Raw genomic sequence first — 20,834 nt, 5'->3', positions numbered from 1 at the left:
ATGAGAAAAGACCTTGAAGGGAAGTGTTTTGCCAGCGTGGAACAGGTGAGATGCAAGCCGTCAGGAGCTCTGAGATGCGTCGACATCAGCGGAAACCGTTGTGTCGTCGTCTGGAGCACAGCCACTGAAACCTAAACGCACACTGTGCTCTGGTGGCTTGGTATCCACGATCGTCCCTTTGAAAAGCACCTCAGCCAGACATTCTCCAACAATCCCAGTTTTCATACTTTCCTTTTCTCCACGGACTCCTTTTCTTCCATACACCTCCACAGAATTTTTAGTGTAATAGGATTTTATGCTTGAAAGTCTTTCCTTGAAAACCATATGGTATTTCTCTGTGATAAAATGAGTATATATTAAAATTTTCTATGACCCTATGACCATGTGTTAAAACATTTTCTCTCAAAATTACTTAAAAGTACTGTTTGTTAGGAAACAGTTGTTCATAACATAATCAGTGGCCCTGGCTGGTGTCGCTCAGTGGTTTGGGCATCATAGAGCAAACTGAAAAGTCGCCGGTTCAAGTCCCAGTCCGGGCACAGGCCTAAGTTGTAGGCCAGGTCCCCAGCTGGGGGCGTGCGAGAGGCAACCAATCTGTTTCTCTCCCTTTCTCCTTCCTTTCCCATCTGTCTAAAAATACGTAAATCTTTAAAAAACCCCAACATACTTGTATCATAAAATCCGAAAAATACATATTAAAGATAACATTTTTTGGTGCGTGAATCCTGTCATGAAATGGATAGATGTGATTCCCCCCTTGGATACTCCGTGATCCTGCGGGTGAGTTAGGCATCCTGTTAGACTGGGACAGAAAGTGGATTCCCGCTGAGCCACGTTTTTGAGAGGTCCCAGCCTGTCCGGCAGTGGCGACCACCCCACGGCAACACGCCTCTCGCTAAGGACTCCTTCACCCCTCTCCAGACAGAAGAGGAAGCACAAGAAACAGCACCTGGTCAGAGCCCCAGCTCCTGCCTCACGGATGCCGAGGGCCCAGGATGCTGTAAAATCCCCACCGTCTGTAGCTCTGCCCAGACAGGGGTCCCGTGTGCTGGCTGCCCCGCTGTGCTCTGGCAGCCCGCAGGAGGCATCCCAAGGCTGACGGAAGGGCGCTCCTTCGGAAGGAGGCAGCACTCAGAGCACCCGAGTCAAGACGCGTGGGGAACCGTCCCGATAAGCACATTTTGGATTAAAAAAAAAAAAAAACCCACTTAGTAGGTAGATTCATGTATCAAATAGTTGCAGTGATTCCACTTTCTCTATAATGGCCTTGATTTGGAAGTTGGAAGTTGGTAACCTCCGTCTTCTGCACATCCGCACCCGACTCCGCCCACAGCATCTCCCCACTGGCAGACTCCAGCGCGGGGTGTGGCTGCACCCTTGGAGCTCCGCCCCGCCCCGCCCACGATTCCCTAGGCGCTCCTGCCCGGGTGGGCGGAGAAGGCGACTGCCCTCGGAGGCACGGGATGACTTCATTAGAAAGCTGGATCTAGGTCGTACGCAGCTGTGTTCTACTTTGTTTCAGATGACTTGCCAGAAATTAGTTTGGATTCTAGACCTCCGTCTTACGAGGCTATATGCTCATGGAATACTTTCTGCTTTTCTGCAGCGTCATAGTTCTCTCACGAGCCAGACACCAGGAGCTTCCATCGGACTCTCTCCTCGGCCCGCCACCAGCAGACTCTCGGAGCAGCTGCCCCCGGACCAGCAGCAGAACATCAGCTCAGCGGCTGCTGCCAGTTGTCTGATGCCACAGCATAACCAAGAGGCTTCTGTTCTACAGAAAATGGAACATGAAAGAAAATACTTCCTTAAAAAACATATAAATAATGAAAATGAAGACAGCACGAATCTTAAAAGAAAACGTATTACATGTGATAATTCACCAGAGAAAACCACTAAACAGGAGGCACTGGGAGAGGCCGACAAGGCGGATGTCTCCCTAAACTCGGGGGACTCGAGAGCATTCAGAGACCACTTTTGTGACACCAGGTATTTGGATGATTTGGAGAAAAGCCAGCTGATTGACACGCTCCAACAGGCAGCAGCCGTGGTGGTGACTCTGATGTACAAGGATGGTTCAACCCAGCTAAGATCTGACCAGGTGCGTAAACCGTGGCACCATAAAAGAAACCCGTTTTCTTAGCGTCTGATTTTGATGGGAGAGCTAGAAATAAGATTTTAAGCCTTCCCTTCTCCCACAAAGGTAAGATATTGATAATGTATAGTTTATAATGTCTCTTTAAGAAAGTGCCAAAATATTTTCCAGAGCGGTTGTGCCGTTGTGCATCCCGCCGGCAATGTGCCAGAGTCCCCAGATCACCACCCCCTTGCCCGCCCTTGCTGTCTTCTGCATCTTAGCCATTGGAGCGGGTGTGACGTGTTCACCGTGGCTTTAAGTCGGATTTCCCTAAAAAGTGACGGCAGTGAGCATCGTCGTATGTGCTGATTGGTCGTTTGCATACCTTCTTCGGTAAAATGTGTATTCAGATCTTTCGCTTATTTTTCAGTTGGGCTGTTTGTGTTTTATCTTGGATCTGTAAGGGCTCTTGATGTGTTCAGATACGAGTCTGTTGTCGGGTGCGTGATTCGCAGTTGTCCAACTCTGTGGCTTCTCTTCTTGGTTTCTTGATCATGTCTTTTGAAGCACAACATTATTTTAAATTTAATGAACTCTATCAAATTTTTAAATTTTATTGCCTATGCTTTTGTTGCTATATGTAAGAATGCTTTGCCATCCCAGTTCATGATGATTTGCTCCTGTTTTCTCCGGAGTTTGTAGTTACAGCTCTTACATTTAAATCTATGATCCATTTTGAGTTAAGTTTTTAAAAAGATTTTATTTATTTATTTTTAGAGAGAGGGTAAGGGAGGGGGAAAGAGAGGGAGAGAAACATCAGTGTGTGGTTGCCCCTTGCGCACCCCCAGGAGGAGACCTGACCTACAACCCAGGCACGAGCCCTGACTGGGAATGGAAGAGGCGACCCTTTGGTTTGCAGGCTGGTGCTCAATCCACTGAGCCACACCAGCCAGGGCCATTTTGAGTTAGTGCTTGTGTATGGAGTGAGACGGCGTAAATCCACCCTTTTGCACGTGAGTATCTAGTTTTCCAAACACTGTTGGTTGAAAAGACTCTTCTCTCTCCATTGAATTTTTTTGACACTTTTTTACTAAACATCAGCTGACTGACTATAAATTTATTTGTGGACATTCAGGTCTTTCCATTGATCTAATTGTACATCCTCATGCCAGTGCCACACTGTCCTGATTACTGCAGCTTCGTGGTAAGTTTTGAAATCAGGAAGTATGAGTCTTCCTACTCTGTCTGTCTTTTCAAGGTTGTATAGGCTATTCCGGCTCCTTTGCATTTCCGTACAAAGTTTAGGGTCAACTTGTCAATTTCTGCGAACATCCAAGGTGGTTTTTCATACAAACAGTGTTGAGTCTATAGATTAATTTTGGGAGGTTTGCTATCTTAACAGGTTTGAGTTTTCTGATCCGTAAATGGGGGAATCCTTTCATCCATTTAAAACTTCAATTTCTTTTAGCAGTATTTTGTAGTTTTTAGTGTAGGATACAAATCTTGCTTTATCTTTGATTTTTTTTAAAGACAGTTTTGCTGGCTAAAAAATTATGATACTTCTTTTTTCCTCCAGTAACTAAAAGATGTTACTCCACTGTCTTCCAACTTGCTTTGTTTCTAAGTAAATTGATTCCCCTTCTAGCGTCTTACTCTTTCCTTGTAGTCCTTGAGCACGGTGCGCCTCTCAGTTGATGTTTAGGTCTCCTCTGATTTGTTTCACCATGTTGTGTAGTTTTCAGCAAACACATCCTGTGCCGATCTTGTTGATTTCTAAGTATTGCATTTTGTGAAGTAGTTATTAACAATGGTAATTTATTTTTTTAAACAAGTTAATTTTTACATGTTTATTGCTAGTGTATAGGAATACAATTAGGTTCAGTGTTTTAATCTTGTATCCTGCAACCTCGCTGATTTTTTGTCGATTCCTTTGGGTTTGGTATGCAGACATTTGTGTCATCTGTAAATAGAGACAGTATAATTCTTCCTTTCTGATTTATGTGCCTTTTATTTTATTTTACTTTTTCCCTGTTGCATCACACTGGCTGAGACCTCTGTTATGCTGTTGGGCAGGAAGGAGAACAGATTTGGAGAGCAAGGTCATTGGCTTGGTGTCCGGCCTTGATGGTGATTAGAGAGCTGTTCACTTACACGTGTAATGTGAGGCCCTGTTTCTCTTCCGAATTACGAACCCCGACAGCCCTGTCTCGAGTAAACCACTGTGCTCATCACTGAGACCTCATCTCCCTGTGTGTCCGCAGGCTCCACCTCCCTCCGTTAAAGGGGTCGTCGTCCTGTTGCTGCAGAGCCGTGAGGAAGGAGGCCGTGGTCTTCCGGCTGCCGCGGCCTCTGGCCAGGGTCCGGAGGGCGGCTTCTCCCCCGGGGACCGGTACATCTACATAGAAACGGAGCACTCGTCTGTCTGGGGCCAGGAGCCAGAGGCTCACAGTCCGTTTGCCAGGTAAGCCGTGTTCACTCCTTACCTTAAAATCTGCTTACCCACCTGATCTGTCCCAGTGTAAAGTTTCCCAGGCTTCGATTTTACATAAACGTTCAGGTGTTTCACGTGGGCCTGTGACAGTAAAGTGGACCTGAGTGACAGGAGCCTCCAACCCCGGTCCTGTCCCCCAGAGAGTGTCCCTGGGGACCTGCCCCAGGGTTCGCGTCCCGTCTCAGCAGGCAGCTGGTGGGGGAAGCACCCTCCCCGGGCCCGAGAACCCATGTCACGCCAGAGGCCCAGGTGGTTCTCCCCATCACACTGGGCAGCTCTGTGACGGCGCTGGAAAGGGAGGTTCTCACTGCCTTCACACAGGGGACTGTCCCCAGCTCCACCGAGCCTCATTCAGTGACAGTAGGTGAGACAGGGCTTGCCTGGACCTGCCTTCCGGAGGGGCACCTCAGAATGTTGGCCCAGGCGGGGTGCCCCTGTCTCCCCGCCTCGCTCGATCGCGAGAGGCCCTCTCGTGGGGTGCAGCCTGCGCCCCTCACTGTTTCTTTGCTGGTGGCGTCAGCCGTCTGGGGCTTCCACCCTGGCCGGGGGCACCCACTTCCTGAGTGCCTGGCCCTCAGGGTGCAGGTGCAGTTAGCTGCCCCACGAGGAGTCCTGGGAGGCTCAGGGTGGGTAGGTGGGCCTGGTCCTATCCCTTCCTCCAGCACCGTCTCCCTGGGCCCTGGCTGAGGCCCAGGTCCCGCTGTGTGGCTCCCAGCCTGTGGACCGTGCTGCTCTCTGCTGGGAGCCTCTGCGGCCCTCGCTGCAGCCTGTGTTACCCTGAGGGGGCCTCACAGACATGTCCCCACAGAGGCCACTGCATGGCTGGGCCGGCTCCCGCGGTGCTGCTCATTGTGATCACAGAACACGCTTCAGCAAGCGCCCCGTGTTATTCACAGGTTCCGGAGGGTGCGCAGCGTGCCGCCAGGCCACCCAGAGAGGCTGCCGTGTGGGGGGAGGGAGATGGAGGGATGCCTGGGGCTTCCAGGGTTTGCCCTCTGTTGGCTGACTTAGAGCCTGAGAGTGGGAGTCGGGGCCTGGGGAGGGAAAGCGGGGGGGGGGGGGGCGCTCGAGTACCCGGGCCCCCTGAGTGAGGGGCCTCCATGGGTCGGGGGGCCAGGCCTCCCGGGGCTGCTTCTCTGGGAGCGTGTCGTTGGCCGGCAGCAGGTCTGCGCAGGGGGTGGCTTCGGGACGGCTGCCTTGGCAATCAGAAACCTAATGCCAGGCCCTCGCACACGATCATTTTGGGCGAGAATGGGACAGTGACAAGCACAGCACCCCGCCCCCAAAAGCCCCGTGGCCTGCGGTTCCTGTCACTTTGGAAGAACAGTCCGATCTGTGCTGTGGGAGACAGCCCTGTGCCCGGACGGCCTTCTCTGAACTCTGGGTGTAAGTGGCCTGCCCGACGCTGCACTCGGACATCCAACAGTCACCTCAGCCTCAGCACGTGCAGAACCGGCCCCGTCTCCCTGAAGCCCGCCCCTGCCGCCCTCGTCACTCTGGTTCACAGCAGCATCGGTCCACCGTGGGCTCGGGCCAGAAGCCTCAGTTTTGTCTTAAATGCCCGTCTCTCTTTTCATGTACGATCTTCAGACTCGTGAATCCCATCGGCTCTGCCTTCAGAATAGAGCCGTAGACTCTGACCCCTCTGACCTCCGCTGCGGCCGTCCGAGGCAGCCCAGAGGAGACCTCAACATTAGGCCTCTCTGTGCCTTAGTTTCATCATCTGTAAAACCCAGAGAATGAGTACTGCCTGCCTCACGGGGCTTTTGCGGTGATGTGTGTAAAGCCTTAGGAGGAGAGGGCCTGCCGCAGAGCGCCGGGCCAGTGCCAGCCGTCAGCGCGGCAGCACCGGTGTTCCACCAAGGTTGGAACTGCCCACCCGTGTCTAAGGCAGTGCATTCCTTTCCACCTTCCAGGAACGTGCTGTTTCAAATACTGAAGTGCGACTGTCCTGTCATCTGTTACAATGCTAAGGATTTTGTGAGAACAGCGCTGCAGTTTTTGGGGGACGATGGCAGTTGGAAGCGTGGTGAGTGACAGCTGATCAGTTGGACGTGCGGGAAGCCCTGGACTTGGGACAAGCAGCTGGCGTGGGAGCAGATTTGTGGGCCTGAGCCCTGGGTCTGCGGGGTCTGCAGCCGCTCTGGGTACTTGGCGTCAGAGCCGAACTGAGTTGTTGGGCCCCGGCTGGTGCCCGCAGAGAACTGGAGACGTGAGGCCCGGAGGCCCACACACCTGGTGTCAGAGGGGTGCCGGAGGACAGCAAGGCACCGTCACCCGGTCACAGCGTTGGCCACTGTGCCCCACCTTCTTCCTCTGTAGCTCCCCGACTTCCATGCCCCTGGTTGTTCACAGCAGATCCCAAGCACCGTGTGATGAACCTGCAAGCATTTCGGTCATACGGCCAAATACAGGGATTTCATTTTCTTTTAAGATTTTATTTATTTATTTTTAGAGAGAACAGAAGGGAGGAAGAAAGAGGGAGAATGAAACATCAGTGTGTGGCTGCCTCTAGTGCACCCCCTAGTGGGGACCTGGCCTGCAGCCCAGGCATGTGCTCTGACTGGGATTCAAACCTGCAACCCTTTGGTTCACAGGCCAGTGCTCCATCCACTGAGCCACGCCAGCCAGGGCCTAGGATTTCATTTTTAAGATGGGACCATCATTGTTATCTCCCCCCTACAAGTAGCAACGATTTTCTTTTAAGATTTTATTTATTTATTTTTAGAGAGGGAAGGGAGGGAGATAGAGAGAAACATCAATGTGCGGTTGCTGGGGGCCGTAGCCTGCAACCCAGGCATGTGTCCTGACTGGGAATCGAACCTGCGATGCTTTGGTTCGCAGCTCGCGCTCAGTCCACTGAGCTATGCCAGCCAGGGCTAGCAATGATTTTTTAATATTATTAGCTATCCAGTCAGTGTTTGTACAGTACTTCCCAGTTGTCTTTAAATATTTTTGTCTGTGTTTTTTACAGCTTGTGTGAATTGAGAGCCGTACCTGGGATAGGTCTTCTTAAGTCTCTTCCGGTCTGTGTGTTGTCCCCCTCAGCTTTGCGTCCTTGCAGCTCCTTTGGTTGACGGAGCCAGCTTGTTGGTCCTGAGGGGTTTCCACAGCCTGGGCCTGGCCATCGCACCCCTTCTTGCCAGTGAGCAGGCCCTTCTCGCTCCCCCAGTTCTTGTACACTGGCAGCTAGATCCAGAGGCTGGGTCAGATGGTGGGCGGGCAAGGCTGCTTCATAACTCTGACCCTGACCCTGACCCTAGGGCTAGTGCCAACCCTGAGTGGGGGGGGTGTCCTTCTGTCAGGAGCTACCTCTGTCTTTTTGGTCGTTTGTCTTTTTTGTGGTGTTTGAACTCCTGTTTTATATGTTAATGCTTGTCTTTCACATTTAGTGCTTTTCTAGAATCTGGTTTTAACCTCTCCATTTCTTTTTTATTTTTAAAAATTTTCCTCTCCTCTATTTTCTTTTTTTACTTAAGGCATTATTTATTACATTTATCTGCTTTTATGTATTGCCAGTTTTTATTTCTGAAATATTTTTATTTATGAAAATTTATTTCTTTCCTGAATTCTTTCTTCAGTTTTTTTCTGTGTCACCTGATTTCTAAGTGTTTCTAATTCTGATTTATTTTTTACAGATTTTATTATTTTCTTGATTTTTCTTAGCTCATTCAAAATCTGTTTTGTTGTCATTTCTTTCTGCACTGCTGGTCTCCCCCCCGACCCCACCCCACAGTGTGGCGTCTGCCCTGGCAGGCCTCCGCGCACTGGCTGCAGGGGGCACGGGGACCAGCCTCACACGGTTCCAGCACAGCCAGGCGTTCCTGGAGGATATTCAAAGCTGGGCCTTGATGAGGATCCTTAGTTCCGGGCCAGCAGAGCTGGGAAGGGGCAGCTGGGAGGGAAGAGCCCTGCTGGGTGGGTGGGCGTCACCAGCCAGCGTTACATCGAGTCGCGCACTGCTGGCGGGCGGGGGGCGGTGGCGGGCAGGCAGCAGCCGCCGACGTCCTCCGCCGGAGCTCCCGCTCTGCCAGCGTGAGGGGCTCCCAGACAGCAAACAAAAACCGCGTGGCGCTGGCCGCCCCGGGAAACGCAGATCTCTCCCACCAGCACGAGCACGATGCGGGGCTGCCGGACGGTGGCATGTGCACTGCAGAACGACCTGAGGCCGCGGGTTGTCTGAGGGCAAAGTCCTTGTCTTTGTACAGCGCCGGTCGGGATGGCACGGGGACTCGAAGAGCAGTCCCCCAGGGCTCAGATTCACTTCTTAACTACGAGCTCCCCAGCCTTTTATGACACCCCCGCTGTGTCTGAAATACTCTGGCACAAAAATGTACCTACTTAGCAAGTGTTCTTATTTTGTAGGAAGCGCCTTCACATGTGTCTCACACATACACACAGCCCTCTTTCCGCCCAGTTGTCAGGGGAGGAAACGCACTTGAAGCCACCTGACCTGCCAGGCTCCCCGCCTGGCCCCCTCTGGCTCTTTCCACGCACCCGGCTTGTCTCACAGGGTGTCCTCCCGCAGGCCGGGCACGTGCCCAGTGTGTCCAGCGTCTTGTTCTCGAACACCCCCCACCCCCGCCCTCCCCAAACTCCGTGCTATGGGGTCGGCAGCTCTGAGCCATGACACTTGGGTTCCCCAGCACTCTGATATGCTGCTGTGAGGTCAGGGTGGCCTGGGAAGGCAGCTGGAGGAGGGGAGGGCTTGGACAGAGTTGTCACAGGGACTGAGAGGTGGGAAGAGGGGGCGGGGAAGGGACGGAGGTGCCTGGGCCAGGGAGGGGCTTGGGAACAGGAGAGAAAGGGAGAGAGGAGAAGGAGGGGAGTCTGGCTGAACATTCTGGCTTGGAGCTCGTTGAACATTTTGAAAATGATTCAAATTCCAAGTTAGTTGGGAGTCTCTACCCCTTTGGGGGTTTTGGGGATCAGTTCCCATGGAGATTGGTCTTTTGGGACCCAGGTTTGTGGCGGCCGCTTACCAAAGTCTCGGAATTCCTTCGTGTTGGGAGAATATCTTCTGGTACTCAGCTCTGAGTCTGAGCGGTCGGCGATGCTAGGACCCTTCATTTGACCCGTGAGAACCTTGTAACGCAGAGAAAGGCACAACCCCTCGTGACCTGGGAGTGACTGGGTGTGCTCTCTCTCTCCAGTTGCTGACTTCACGGGGCTGGACCCCAGCATTGCCGCCTGGCTCATCGATCCCCGTGACGCTGCGCCGTCCTTTGAAGATTTAGTGGCAAGATACTTGGAGAACCCCAGCACAGTTCAAGTGAGCAGCACGTACGGCAACGCCTCGAAAAGTACTGTGGTGAGTCGTTTTACGATAAGATTTTATCAGCCTTAACGCGGCACTCGTGTTTCTCCGGAAACGCCACTTCAGAGACTGCAGCAGGGAAAGGGATGGTGCTGGCGTTCGCTTCCACTCGCTCAGCACGAGTGCTTCCTGCCCCGACGTTTTCCAGGGGTGTCCCACCTTGGGGTCTCTGGGCCGCACATTCAATACACAAACACTAGCCCTGGCCGGCGTGGCTCAGTGGATTGAGCTCTGGCCTGCAAACCAAAGGGTTGCTGGTTCAGTCCCCAGTCAGGACACAGGCCTGGGTTACGGCCCAGGTCCCCAGCAGGGGGCGCAGGAGGGGCAACCACACATCCGTGTTTCTCTCCCTGTTTTTCTCCTGCAATTCCCCTCTCTCTAAAAATAAATCTTTAAAAAAATGCACAAGCAATAACGACAACTGATGAGCTAAAAAAAAAAAGGTTTCAAGCAAATTTACGGTTTGCGTCGGGCTGCACTCGTAGCCACCCCCGGCTGCAGGCGGGCGGTGGGCTGTGGGTGGGCACCGCTGTCAGGCAGAGGACGGGCGTCAGGACGGGCGGCCCCTCTGCTCCTGGGAAACCCCGCTCCCGGCCTGTCTCCTGGACTGACTCCGGCGTCGGAGCCGCCTGCCCCAAGCTCAGGCGCTGCTTGCTCAGCAGCCCTCGGTGCCGGTGCCACGGCGGCGGGGGGGCAGAGGGTCTGGGACGGCCCCTCTCCGGTGCACAGCGCCTCCCGCACAAGCGGGGGTGTCCTGAGCCCAGCGAGACCCTGCCCCAGGCACTCCGTGGGAGCCTCGGGGGCACAGCGGGCCTGTCCTTTCAGGCCTCCCGGGTGGGAGCTCACAGCGGTGCGTCAGGAGCATGACGAATATAGATCGTGCTGGGGGCAGCAGGTGGTGGTGTTGCGGTGGGGGGGGGGGGCGGCGGCGGTGCGAGCCTGCCGTGCCTGCCACCCTGAGCTGGGGACGCCTGCAGCCTGCCCTTCACCTCGCACACGGTCTGTGTCTCATGGGGGCTTGGGGTTGAAATCAGAGAGTGCCACGGTCCCTCAGTTTAAAAAGATTTGTCAGGGGGATATGGGGTAGTTCCCAGACTCCTAGGAACAGCAGAACCAGGCTCTGAGGACCCAGGGAGCAGCAGCCCCCAGGCCTGGGCCAGCAGCGAACCATGGCCTGTTTGCCATGTGTCCCTTTTGTCACCCTTTGCCCCTCGGAGGGGAGGGAGGGGCAGTCCCACCCGGAGTCCAAGTGGTCGCCAGACGGAAGCTGAGATCTTCTTAGTGCTGAAGGGAGTCCCCCACCTCGGTCCCACCAGCCCCAGCTCACAGGGGAGAGGACGGGGGTGCGGAGAGGTCAGCGTGATGCGTCCCGTCCGAGGCCGATGTCGGGCCCTCTGGCCCTGGTGTCTGGGTTCTTCCTAGTGTGACCTGGGAGTCAGGGGGGAGTGGCCGTGGGGGCAAAGCGCCTGGCCCGACTTCCCCCTGACCAGTGCTGGGGGCCTGTTCACTCCGCTGCCCCCGCAGGCCCGCCCCTCTGGTTCCACCTGGGAGCGCTCCCCGGGCCTCGTCCCCACCAGCGCCTCGTCCCCGCCAGCCTCGCAGGAGCTTCCCCTGTGTCTCACTGGCCTGCGCTGCACGCGGTGGGAGGGGAGGCCGGTGGCCGCGAGTGCTGCTCTGAGGGGCTGCGGGGAGGTCAGGAAGGGGACAGGGACTCTGGGTGGAGAGGCAGCGTGAGACAGCCCAGAGTCACAGGAGGAGGTGGCTCCCGTGGGGAGCCGCAAGGCCTCACGTGAGAAGGAGGAGGAGATGCGGGGGGCTGGGCCACCCAGGAGCTCTGTCTTGGCCTGGGAAGCTTCGGGCAGGAGGAGGCCCACGCAGGCGGTGGTGTGGCCTAGAGGTGGATGTGAGTGTTCTCACAGTGCCCCGCCCAGTCGGGGGTCGGGGAGCAGGGCCTGGGGCTGACAGGGAACCACACGCTGCGGGTGTGCAGCCAGCCCCGGCCCAGGCACTGCTGCGTCCCGAGTCTGACCGCCCGGGGCCGGGGCTTTCACTTGGCAGACGTGGGAGCTGGGGGCGGGCAGTGAGAAACAGACCAGTGTGGGGGCTGCGGCGGACCCTGCCCGTTGTCCAGGTGGGAGTGGACGGTGGGTGTGGGGGCCCAGAGGCCAGGTCCCCGGGCTCCTGTCTCTGCCCCGCGTAACCCTCCCACTCCGGGCACTCGGCCTCTTGGTGTGGCGCATGGCTGGGGGACGAGCAGAACAGAGGGCCGGGGAGGGAGGGCCAGGCACTGGGCCGCTCGGGCCTGCCCAGCAACAGCTGGTCTCCCAGCTGCAGGTGGGCGCGTGCGGCCCAGCTGGCGGGCACTGCTGGGAGTCCCGCCACTCCCTGGGTCGTGACGACCGCTGCTGCCCAGTGCGCCTAACTCTGAAATCTTTTGCTCTCTTAAAGCACCAGAACATACGTGCAAACCTGAGGATTCTCTACAGGCTCACGATGGACCTTTGTTCGCAGCTGAAGGCAAGGCACCCTGCCCCTCGTGGGGGCAGGTGCCATGTGTCCCCTGCACCCATACGCACCGGAGGTGTTCCCCCGGCGTCCCCAGGGTGCAGGAAGCAAGCGTGGGGTGCTGGGGCCAGGTTCACCGGTGTCCCTCTTCCAGGGGGAGTCCGGATGATAAGGCCTGGAGTTTCTAAGGCTGTTCTATGGGTTAACCATTGGAGCATTTTCAGAAGCCTCCAACTCAATAGGAACACTTCTTACGCTACAGCTAACGTGAAAGCTGAGGGTGATTTTCAGATAATGGTGACCTGGACTCAGCGCCACTCAGGCTCGTGGCGAAGCAGAGGGCATTCGATCCAGACGAGCTGAGGGAAGGGACTGGGTATGAGACGGGGGCCAGTCCAGGCTGGAGAAGCCTCGGGGCACAGGCGCTGATGGGACGTTTCTCCGTCCCTCGGCCTGGAGGGCTGGCTGCTGCTAGGGCCTGGGAGAGCAGTTGGCCCTGTGGGGGCCGCTGGACAGGAGCGGGTGCCCGGGGCTGTGGCTGCAGGCAGAGGTGCACGGCCCGCAGTGCCCCACTGCTCTCTCCTCCTGCAGCCCAGGAGCAGAGGGGGAGCCCAGGCGATAAGGGTGGAGGGCATCAGGGCGGCAGAGGAGGTGTCTGTAGGGCAGGCGGAGGACGTGAAGGCTGTGGAGAGACGGATGAAGCCGAGGACCCGGCAGAGGGCAGCAGGCAGGAGTGGGAGAGTCAGGGACTCTGAGGGAGAGCGTGGGTGTTGGTCGGACAGACGGAGTGGTGCTCCTCCCTCCGGGTGGGCGTGACCCGGCGGGATGGTCCCGCTTCTCCCCACCTTCGTCGGTGCAGTCGGTGCAGAATCAGCGATGACGCGAACCACATTTCTGGGAATCTAAGCAGCCTATTCTGAAGTTAAAGCAGAAGCCCGAGAGTCCGCAAACACCTGTATCACACAGACGCGAAAGAGCAGAGAGAGTAGGGGTGGGGCAGGCGGTGCTTTCCCAGCTCTGAATACCTCCCCTGGGTCCGGGAATGTTGACGCCCTAGGACACTGCAGCACGGACAGGAGGGGCCGGGGAGGCGTGGCTGCTGGGGGCGAACCCTCCCTGCCCGGGGTCGCAGGGGTCGCCTGGACGCAGCTCTCCGAAATCAGGAGGCTGTTCCGCAACGAGCAGGTAGAAATGGCCCTTTAGAAGTGACGTTGCTGTGTCCTCCTACGAAACAGGTCTGCGGTTTATGGCGGCTGTTTTGTACGCTGGAGCTTCCTCTGATACCGATTCTGGCAGGTGAGCCCCCACGAAGACGGCGTGCGGTCACTTTCTGGAGAACCCCTTACACTGCTGGAAGGACGGTGTGTTCACACGTTCAGGGGTGGCAGCGTCTCGCACAAGCACTGGAGAGGGAGCGGGCCCTTGACCTTCCCTTGCAGTAACAGGAGGCGTTGGACCACATCGAGTCTTGGTGTAGAGGGGCCAGCGGGCTCTGACACTTCTCTCCTGTGGGGTCCCTTCTGGACTGTCCAGCCCCGGGCGCCCTGGCCGAGGGACCACTGCCCTCCCGCTCCCTGGCTCTGGGGAGCAGAGCGTGGGGGTGGAGCCTGTGCGTCAGCAGGTGTCGAGTGCCAGTGCAACCCCAGGCTTGCCCCGCCCCTCTGCCCAGGTCCTGCTGGGTGCGGGAGAGCAAAGCCTCACCCGGCTGCCTCAACAGAGTGTGGCTGGCCCGTGTGTGTCCCCACACCCACCACCACCGTTGCAGGGCTCGGGCACTGGGCCTCCGGGACCCTTTGCCTCTCGAGGCGGTGCGGCACGCCCCGACCCGCCGCTGCTCACGGAAGTGAGGCCCTGACGCGGTTTTTCTCCGCCTGGTTTATGCACCGCAGTGATGGAAAGCCACAGCATCCGGGTGAACCAGGAAGAATTAGAGAGGACCTCAGCGCTTCTCGGGGTACGTCGTCCTGGAGACCCTTTGTGCTGCAGGCACTTTCCTTCCGGACGGGTCGCCCTGCGGCTGGTCTGGAGCGACTTCCCTCCCTTCCCAGGCCCCGGCCAGCCTGCGCCGCCTCCCTGGGAGCCCGGCAGGGCCACCCCGTGGGGAGAGGGCTCAGAGGCGGCTGCCTGTGGTCGCTGTCCCGCCTGTGTGCGCTGGGCTTAACCGGCCGCAGCGACCTGCTCACATGAGGTTCTTGCAAAGGCATTGCCCCCTCGTTTGATGAGGGGAGTTGATGGGCTTCTTGGGTTCTTTAAAAAGCAAAAATACAACTTTCTAACGGTGAGTGATACGGGCCACAGAGAGATGCATAAAGATGCACGACAAGAGGCATTGAAATGTTCCCCTAAACCTCCGGCAGCACCCCACCTGTCAGCACCCCGCCCGCCCCCACGTCTGCGGTCCTTGTGCCGCTGCCTTCACAGTCTTTCCACCCGGTGCCCCGGCAATGCCCCGCCTTCCCATCGTGAGCTGCAGGGTCCTGGCTGGGCCCGATGGCTCTCACTCGGGGGCACCCTGTGTCACCCGAGCTGGGGTCTCCATCATGCTGCTCCGTTGGCAGGCGTCTGGGCGGTTCCAGTTTGCGGTCACCACAGCCCACGCTGCAGCCCCCGAGTGTGTCTCTGGGGTGTGTCTCTGGGGTGTAAGCACGCGCTTCTTGGGAGTGCAGGGCAGGCTGGGGCTGCTGGGGTCAGAGGCATGGGGACGGGATGCCCGGGTGATGCTTCCCCGGCCTCACCCGCCAGCAGTGCACACAGGGTCCTGCCGTGGCCCACCCCCAGCCCCCACCCCCACCCCCGGGATGTCAGGCTTCGCAGCAGCCCTTCTGGTGCGGACAGGACACGGCCTCCTCCTCTGAGCGCACATGCGAGTCCATCCCGGACGCGCTGCCCTCCTCCCGGGTCCCCGTGCCGTCCCTGCGCCAGGGCCACGACGCTGTTTGATGTCTGTGCTCTGCAGTGAGTTTTGGAGTCAGGAAACGTGAGGCCTCCAGCTTTGTTCTTCTGTTTCGAGACCTTGGGCTACTCGGTGTCCCTCGGAATTCCACATGGATGTCAGGAGGGGTCCTTCTGCCCCTGGAAAGCGGAAGTCTCTGGATGCGAGAGGGACCGAGCGGACTGTGCGCAGACCGCTGGAGCGGCATCCGCACCCCGCTGTATGGGGTCTTCGTCCGTGACGCGGGAATGCTTCCCGCTCTCCAGTGCCCTTCACTCCGCGCTCAGCGACCTGCGGTGGCGCCGACCACACGCGTCTCTCAGCTCCGCAGTGAGCGTGCTGCCTACGTGCGGGCGCGGCGTGTGCCATGCGCCCGGCCTCACTGTGCTCCGCAGCTCCTGTGTTTCTGCGCAGATCCGGGGTCTGTGGCGCTCCTGCGTCGGGTCCGTCTGGCGGCGCCAGCTTCCCAACAGCGCGTACTCGCTTCGCGTCCTTGCATCACGTTTTACTCATTCTCACGGCGTTTCGAGATTTTTGCATTATGACGTTTATCTCGGTGATTTGTGACCAGTGATCTTTGACGTTACTGTTGTCATTGTTTTGGGGTGCCAGTAACCAATCCACATAAGACAGAGAACTTAATAAATGTGTGTTCTTTTTTCGATTTTATTTATCTTATTTTTAGACAGAGGGGAAGGGAGGGAGAAAGAAAAGGAGAGAAACATCACTGTGAGGTTGCCTCTTGTGTGCCCTGTGTTGGGGACCTGGCCCACAACCCAGGCACGTACCCTGACTGGGAATCGAACCGGCGACCCTTTGGTTTGCAGGCCGGCACTCAGTCCACTGAGCCACACCAGCCAGGGCATCAGTGTGTGTTCTGATTGTTCCACTCGCTGGCCATTCCGACAGCTCTCTCCCTTCCCCCAGACCTCCCTTCTCCTAAACCCCAGCGATATTGAAATTGGGCCAGTTAATAGCCCTACAGCGGCCTCTAAGCGTTCAAGTGAAGGGAAGCGTCTCACATCTCTGACTGGACGTCAAAAGCTGGAAACGATTAGCTTGGTGAGGAAAGCATGTTGGAAGCCGACACAGGCTGAACGCTAGGCTTCTCGTACAGAACAAGCCAGTGTGAGTGCAAAGGAAACATTCTTGAAGGAAATCAAAAGTGCTACTCCAGTGAACACACGAGACCGTTTTAGGGATCTGGACGGGTCCAACCAATCTCAACAAGTGCCTGCTAAAGCAGCAAGAGCCGACGCAGGCGCTGCAGCGAGTCCCCCAGAAGGTCAGCGAAGACAAGTCGTGACGGCGGCTGCAATGAACCACAGGCTTTCAGTGGGGGCGAGCCAGCCTCCCACTGGAGGAAGACGCCGTCCAGGAACCACGTGGCTGGAGAGGAGACATCAGGGCCGGCTTCAGAGAGGCAGGGACGGTCTGGCTCTCTCTCCTGTGTGGGGCTGGTGCAGCTGGGGGCTTTAAGGGGAAGCCAGTGCCCATTCACCGTGAAAACCCCAGGGCCCTTGGGAACTGTGCTAAACCTGCTCTGCCTGGGCCCTGTAAAGGCAGCAACGGAGCCCGGAGCACACCACGTACAAGGGTGTCCGCCCTTCTGGCATCTCGGGGCCACCCCGGAAGAAGAGGAGTTGTCTTGGGCCACATATTAGATACACTGTGACACGTAGTCACAAAAAGAACCTCATAATGTTTTAAGTAAATTTGCGATTTTGTGTTGGGCTGCATTCACAGCCGTCCTGGGCTGCATGTGACCCACTGGCTGCAGATTGGACACCCCTGGTTTATCACATGGTTTACTGGATGTTTTGAGCCCACTGTTGAGAACTACTGCTTAGGAAAAAAAGAATCAATTCAAAATATCGCTGCCCACTGACAGTGCACCTGGTCACCCAAGAGCTCTGAAGGAGATGAATGTTATTCCCACACCTGCTAACCCATCCTGCAGCCCGTGGACCAAGGAGCAATTTCAGTTTCCAAGTCTTGTTGTTGAAGAAGTACGTTTTTTAGGGCTACAGTGATTGCTTTCATGGATACGGGCAAAGTAAATTGAAACCTTCTCCAGAAGATTTTGTTTCTGGAAACAACAATAAAGCTTCCCAGGAATGATAAATGAGATTGCCAAGGTACCAGGATGTAAAGTCAACATACAAAAGTCAATTGTATGGCTACGTATTGCCGGTACACAAGATACTGAAATCAACAGTGCTCTGACAGTAGCCTCCCAGAACCTTAGGAGGAATAAACCTGTGTGCCGAAGACTGCAACATACCGATGAAAGGAATCGAGGCGGCCCCATGACACCACATTCGTGGCTGAGAACACTCTGTGTGCCAGTGGCCCCCAAACTGACCCGTGACTTGAACACAGCCCCGGTCAGGATTCCTGCAGAGTTCTTCATCGCTGTCAGCTCGGCTGTTCCGTTCCTCCCTGTGACCCGGGTGTTCAAGCCTCCAGCCGTGGCAGAACTGTCTGTGTGTCCCTGCAGTTCTGTGACGGTTCCTTCGTGGATCGACGGCCTGCCGTTGGGGGCGTGCATGTTCACAATGTTGTGTCATTGCGCTGTATCAGATGTAAAATGTCACCCTTTGTCCCTGTCACCACTTCCGACGCAAAGCCCGTTTTGTCTGATGTTAACATAGCCGCCCCTGCTCTGGGATGGTTACTGTTCGCATGCAGGATCTTCTTCCGTCTTTCCGCTTCTAACCCGTTTGCTTCTTTGGATTTAAAGGGAGTCCCTCACAGACAGCACGTAGCTGGAGCATGTGCTTCTTCCCACTCTGCCAGCCTCTGCCTCTCGATTGAAGACTTGACTCCATTTATAGCTAAGTAATTGCCGATAAGGAGGGCCTCCGATCTATCACTGTGCTGCTTGTTTTCTGTGAGCTCCGCAGCTCTTTTTGTTTCTCGTTCCCTGCATTACCGTCTTCTGGGTGTTTAAAACCCTTTCTCATTTCCTTTTGTGTGTATTCTACGGCTCTTTTCTTTGTGGTTACCATAGGGATGGCATCGTGATGCTGCCGCACTCTGATTTGAATGCACACCAGCCCGACTCCTGCAACACACGAGAGCTCTGCTCCTCGGCAGCTCGGCCCCGCCCCTGGGTCGCTGATGTCGCAGAATCACATTTTTATGCATCGTGTTCCCTAAAACATAAACTAGTAGTTTTTTTAAAATGCATTAGTTTCTTGAATTACATGGAAACCGAGAAGGAGGATACAAGCTGAAGTTTCAGCAATATCAGCGTCTCCGCTCCCTTGTTTGTTTCTTGCATTATGTAGAGACCAAAGGTGCCGTTGCAGACAGCAGTGACTCTGATGTAGTCCCATCACTCCCGGCCCGCGTGTTTGTCTCACGGAGAGCTCTCTCTCTCCCCTGCAGCTCGGGCTGCCGGCTCCGTCCTCCATCTCGGCCCCCAGGCCCACCCGGAGCGCCCCCCCTGCCCCCCCAGGGCCGAGGCCGCTCCTCCACCAGCTTCTGCTCATCTGGAGACTTCTCGGTGCACCCCGCACCCTGGGAGGGTGGCTTCGCCCGATAGGCATCTTGGGTGACAGCTGTTTTCTTTCAGCGTTTTGATTGTAACGGTCTGCTTATTCCGGCCCCTGAAGTTTTTGATAAGAAATCTGCTTATCATCTTACCGAGGAACCCTCGTCTCCCTTGCTCCTTCCGAGGTTCTCCCCTTGTTTGTGTTCTTGGACGTTTGGTTGTGATGTGTCTCGGTATTGATCTCTTTGACGAGCTCTTCGAGTTCGTCCACTGGAAGTCTGCTGAGCTGCTGGGATGTCCGTATCCACGCCCTTCGTCACTTTGAGGGGCTCTGAGCCATCTGTCCTTACATATTCTTGCTGCCCTTTCCCTCCCTCTTCTCCTTCAGGACTTCCACACTTGGTGGCGCCCAGAGGTTCCTCGGACTCTGTTCTTGTTTCTTCAGTCTTAATGCTCCTGTTCCGCAGCCTCGGCAGTTTGCATGGTTTCCTTCCTGACTCCCCCATCTCCCTTTAGTCACTGGAGCACCTTTGAGACGGTTGTTTCGCAGGTTGGTCTCGTGGTTCCGGCGGTCCCGCAGCAGCGGTCTCGGTTATCAGATGCCTGTTGGGGCAGCACCGGGCTCGGGTTCAGGATGCCCTAATGTCACGCAACAAAGTCCCGGAGCTCAGGGGTGGTGGTGGTGCTGGCAAACCGGTGATGAGTCTCTGTTTCCATCCTGTTCACAGTCTCGTCTCAAGGAGCTGGAGCAGGAGGCCCATCTTGTTGCAGGAGAGCAGTTCCTTATAACAAGTAGTACTCAGCTTCGCGAGGTAAAGCCACGTTTTCGTTCTCTTTTTTTTTAATCTCACTTCATTACAACTGTTTTTTTTTTTAAGATTTTATTTATTTATTTTTAGGGAGGGGGAGGGAGGAAGATAAATAGAAGGAGAGAAACATCCATGTGTGGTTGCCTCTCACGCGCCCCCTACTGGGGACCTGGCCTGCTACCCAGGCATGTACCCTGACTGGGAATCGAACCGGCGACCCTTTGGTTCATAGGCTGGCGCTCAATCCACTGAGTCACACCAGCCAGGGCCATTTTGGTTCTTTGATAAAGTGTACTTCTTATTCAGGGGTTAAAGGGAGATTTACTCTGAACTTACCTATGCTATTGCACGTTGCTCACCTGAGAAGCATGTCCGCTCACGTTCTCGCACACGGAGAGTCATTACCTCGCAGCCTTTAAGCCCAAGGGCAGCACTGAGCGGGCATGTGAGCGCCTTGTGTGGTGTGGCCGGCATGTCTTCTCTGGCTGGCCGCTCCGCCCCGTCGGGGCGAGGTGTGGCTGCTCGCACCCCTGCGACCCCTCCTCCGTGACCTCCTCCCGTTGAAGGTCCTGTTTGGCAAACTGAAGCTGCACCTGCGGGGCCCAGCGGAGACGCTGCCCAGGACCGGGCCGCAGAGACACCTGTCCACGTCTGAGGCCGTGGTAAGGCTCGACGGTCGTCCCCCTTTTGTGGAACGATAGCGTGTCCACAGCCCCTGAGAGTCGACCCTCAGGCCCGCCCGCGTCCTGGGCGGGACGTGCCAGCAGCGCGCATGGCGGGCAGTTCGAAGTGGTCCCTGCCCCCACCCCACACGTGCTGCCCCCTGCTCATGCAGCAGGCAGAGGAGGCAGCTCTGCTGTTGTCCAGAAGCTACCGAGCAGCCCCGTTCCCGCAAGGGCACTTGGTGGGGTTTTGCTCTGAGAACCAAGTTCTTGACCGTTCCATCACAAGCCGTCTGTCTCCTGCCCCACAGGAGACTGGGAAGGGAGCAGGGCATCCGTCCTCTCCTCTCCTCTCTTCTCCTCCCCCTCCCCTCCCCTCCCCTCCCCTCCCCCACACTCGCTTTAGGGAGCGTTAGCTGCCCTTCCCTCGGGAAGGAGAGGGTTTAGAAGATGGAGTAGTGGGGTGCTGCTCTCAGAGAGCGTGGAGCCTGGACGCACACCCAGAGCCCGGGCCCTGCCGTCTGTGGAGAGGCAGTGGGGGT

General features: G+C 56.3%; 1 protein-coding gene across 1 annotated transcript in view; it reads left to right on the top strand.

The window, feature by feature from the left end:
* Nucleotides 1–20,834, top strand: part of POLN (DNA polymerase nu) — an 80,692-nt gene that overhangs the window by 10,422 nt on the left and 49,436 nt on the right. Inside the window, exons 3-11 of the mRNA XM_028503793.2 lie at nucleotides 1,607–2,101; nucleotides 4,339–4,538; nucleotides 6,485–6,597; nucleotides 9,722–9,879; nucleotides 12,334–12,402; nucleotides 13,626–13,686; nucleotides 14,280–14,344; nucleotides 19,550–19,633; nucleotides 20,197–20,292. Coding sequence (XP_028359594.1) covers nucleotides 1,607–2,101; nucleotides 4,339–4,538; nucleotides 6,485–6,597; nucleotides 9,722–9,879; nucleotides 12,334–12,402; nucleotides 13,626–13,686; nucleotides 14,280–14,344; nucleotides 19,550–19,633; nucleotides 20,197–20,292 — 1,341 coding nt within the window. The remainder of the gene's footprint in view (nucleotides 1–1,606; nucleotides 2,102–4,338; nucleotides 4,539–6,484; nucleotides 6,598–9,721; nucleotides 9,880–12,333; nucleotides 12,403–13,625; nucleotides 13,687–14,279; nucleotides 14,345–19,549; nucleotides 19,634–20,196; nucleotides 20,293–20,834) is intronic.

Source organism: Phyllostomus discolor, chromosome 1, assembly GCF_004126475.2.
Source record: "Phyllostomus discolor isolate MPI-MPIP mPhyDis1 chromosome 1, mPhyDis1.pri.v3, whole genome shotgun sequence".
Taxonomy (NCBI): domain Eukaryota; kingdom Metazoa; phylum Chordata; class Mammalia; order Chiroptera; family Phyllostomidae; genus Phyllostomus; species Phyllostomus discolor.
The sequence above is the reverse complement of the archived record's forward strand: the minus strand, read 5'-3'. Positions and strand labels throughout refer to the sequence as shown.